This window comes from the organism of the source record quoted next, unplaced genomic scaffold (assembly GCF_019419815.1).
Source record: "Pyrus x bretschneideri cultivar Hongxiangsu unplaced genomic scaffold, Pyrus_bretschneideri_v1 Contig11, whole genome shotgun sequence".
In the NCBI taxonomy this organism is placed as follows: Eukaryota; Viridiplantae; Streptophyta; class Magnoliopsida; order Rosales; family Rosaceae; genus Pyrus; species Pyrus x bretschneideri.
In genome coordinates, this window is record NW_025999402.1 from 3,329,357 (window position 1) to 3,332,618 (window position 3,262).

Sequence of the window (3,262 nt, forward strand, 5' to 3'; positions counted from 1 at the left end):
CTGATGGCTAATTTCTTTAATAAACCCATTGTCTAGTTCCATTTCTTTAATAAACCCATTGTCTAGTTCCATTTTCATCACTTTTTTCGACTTGTTTAAGAGAAATGGGGTGTATGTTTAAGAGTGAGGTTGAGAAAGAAAATTGCAATTTTTGCTCTTTCACTAGTCTTATATTTATCTACTTACTTGGAACCAAAGCAACCAAAATCATGAAACATATTATTCTTTAGGTTTGAATCATGAATTATAATGTGACAGTTATATATTTTTTGTTTATTTATTATGGATGTGTTAAGTTATGCATTTGAATTCAGGTAGCAATAAGCCTAATATTCGAGTTCCACTGCCAGCAATCCTTTTTGGTGGACGTTCTATAAAATCTAAAAGGGGCTAAGACCTCTTCTATAAGTCTTTAAAAAGGGCTGTGATATGTCATGGCTATGGGATGAGGTAGCCTCATCTCTCCCTAAACTTTTTGTAACACAAAAAAATCTATAGGTTGGTAAACACAGAGAAAATCATCCAAACTCATTTCAAACAAGTAAACTTGCCATTATTGTCACATACTAATCCAATATCTTGCATTTACTCATCATATGAAACGAATCTTATACATTCAATCCTCTTATACATGAGTTACATACCAAATGAACGAGAAATACAAAAGATAAAGAGTGCTTGACTCTGAGTTCATAAAATAAACACTTGTAACTATTTGAACTACAGATCCTTAGAGTATACGATTGTAAGGAAATCTTTGGAACTTGAACGGTTGAGATTAAAAATGTTAATTGCATATTTATTTATGAATTGATAAAGAGAATTAATAATTCGAAAAATAAACATATTCAAGATTCGAGGCAGCACAGTCACAGTCTCTACATTTTTATCACCAACGATTGGAACCCCCACTTCCCACGTAGCTAACCGATTCAGCTCATTAAATTGCGTGGCCTCTACTCAAACAAACTACCAAGCGGGCCTCTCCACAACAACCAGTGGCAGCTCCCACCCTTCCAACCGTCCGATCAACATACTTCCCATCATTCAACCGATGACTCCGAAACAAAAACAAATCCAACGCTCAATATTAATCACACGACCTAACCCCACCGAGTAACCCCACGCGACTCCACGCCACCCTATATAACCCCACCCCCAAATCCTTTCCCCTCCCAAAACCCTCGCCAGTCGCCACCCTCTTTCCTCACCCCCCTTTCTCTCTCTAGATCCTTCACTCTTTCTCTCTCTCTATAACCTTCACTCTTTCTCTCTAGAAATGGCAGGTTCAGGGGTGGTCGCGGTGTACGGAAACGGTGCAATTTCCGAGAGCAAGCAGTCGCCTTTTTCCGTCAAAGTCGGCCTCGCCCAAATGCTCCGCGGCGGCGTGATTATGGACGTCGTGAACGCCGAGCAGGCTCGGGTCGCTGAGGAGGCAGGTGCGTGCGCCGTCATGGCCCTGGAGCGCGTCCCCGCCGACATCCGCGCCCAAGGCGGCGTCGCCCGGATGTCCGACCCCCAACTCATCAAAGAAATCAAGCAGGCTGTGACTATCCCCGTCATGGCAAAGGCCAGAATCGGGCACTTCGTCGAGGCCCAAATCCTCGAAGCTATCGGCGTCGATTACGTCGACGAGAGCGAGGTTTTGACCCTCGCCGACGAGGAACACCACATCAACAAGCACAATTTCCGGGTGCCGTTCGTCTGCGGGTGCCGGAACCTCGGCGAGGCCCTCCGCCGTGTCCGGGAGGGCGCGGCGATGATCCGGACAAAGGGCGAGGCCGGAACTGGAAACATCATCGAGGCGGTACGGCACGTGCGGTCCGTGATGGGGACATTAGGGTTTTGCGGAACATGGACGACGACGAGGTGTTCACCTTCGCGAAGAAGATCGCGGCGCCGTACGATCTGGTGATGCAGACGAAGCAGCTGGGGAGGCTTCCGGTGGTGCACTTTGCGGCGGGAGGAGTGGCGACGCCGGCGGACGCGGCGCTGATGATGCAGCTGGGGTGCGACGGGGTGTTTGTCGGGTCGGGCGTGTTCAAGAGCGGTGACCCGGCGAAGCGGGCGAGGGCGATTGTGCAAGCGGTGACGCACTATCAGGACCCGGATGTGCTGGCGGAGGTTAGCTGCGGGTTGGGGGAGGCGATGGTGGGGTTGAATTTGAAGGATGAGAAGGTGGAGAGGTTTGCGAATCGGTCTGAGTGATGGAGTTAATGGACTGTTTGGGTGGATTGGTGGGTTTAAGGGACTGTTTGGATGGGTTTAGTGGGTTTTTCACATGTAAAAAATTAAGATAATGTCGTGGGTCACCGGGGTTTTGGGTTTCTTTGTTGTTGGAAACTTGGATGTTGTATTGATTTTGTTTGCGTAATAATGGATTAAGTTATGTTTTCTGCTTTTGGCTTATTAATTAAGCGTAATTTGCGACACAGCATGCAATTTTTGCTGGGTGTGATCTTCCCCAACAGGTTAATTGGGCTCCAAGTTTTCGGCCGAAACCGCTTGGGTGCTCGAGACTAACGGTACTCCGGTGTTTTAACTGTTAGATGCTGATGTGTTTACATTTACAACCAGGGAAAGTGCTATAGTAACTTCAAAAATCTTATTTTACATCCTTCACAATAATATTTTTCTTTTTAAATATAGAAAATTTGGAACGTAGAATGAGAATTTTGGAATATCAATAACAATTCATTTCAATAAAGATTTAACATTTGGAGTATCAGTAATCTAAAGTACCCAAGAAAGTTCCAGAAAGATTCGGGTTTGAGTTTGGGTCATCGGCCCAAGTTTGAGTTTGGGTCAATGGCCCAAGTTTGAGTTATGGGCAATTTTCAACCGTTGTGGTGTTACTAATTAGTTGGATAATGTTATGTGTCGGTTTGATTGTCATATTGACAGGTTTATCAAAAATGGTGTTACTAATTAGTTGGATAATGTTATGTGTCGGTTTGATTGTCACATTGACAGGTTTATCAGAAATTACAGGTTTATCAAAAATTACAGTATTGAAAATCAAAATATTAGTTATTAGACATTATCCCATCTAATTCTTCATTACCATATTATCAGGTCAGGAGTTGTTTAGTTACCATGGTAAAACACTTATGCCCCAACATCAATAGCATTAGCAATTGTAGATCATTGATATTTATAAATAGACACTTCACGAAGTCAATTGAAGAAGGGGAAAAAACCCTTCAACCATGGCAAAGTAAGAAGGATTTTATAGAATATTGCGTTTGAAATGTTTTTCACA

General features: G+C 43.8%; 1 protein-coding gene across 1 annotated transcript; it reads left to right on the plus strand.

The window, feature by feature from the left end:
- The first annotated feature begins 1,162 nt into the window (after positions 1–1,162).
- Positions 1,163–2,396, plus strand: LOC125472804 (pyridoxal 5'-phosphate synthase subunit PDX1.3). The gene is given in 2 exon segments (XM_048574655.1): positions 1,163–1,832; positions 1,835–2,396. Coding segments are annotated over 2 exon segments (927 nt in total). The 5' UTR covers positions 1,163–1,279; the 3' UTR covers positions 2,209–2,396.
- Positions 2,397–3,262: the final 866 nt, after the last annotated feature.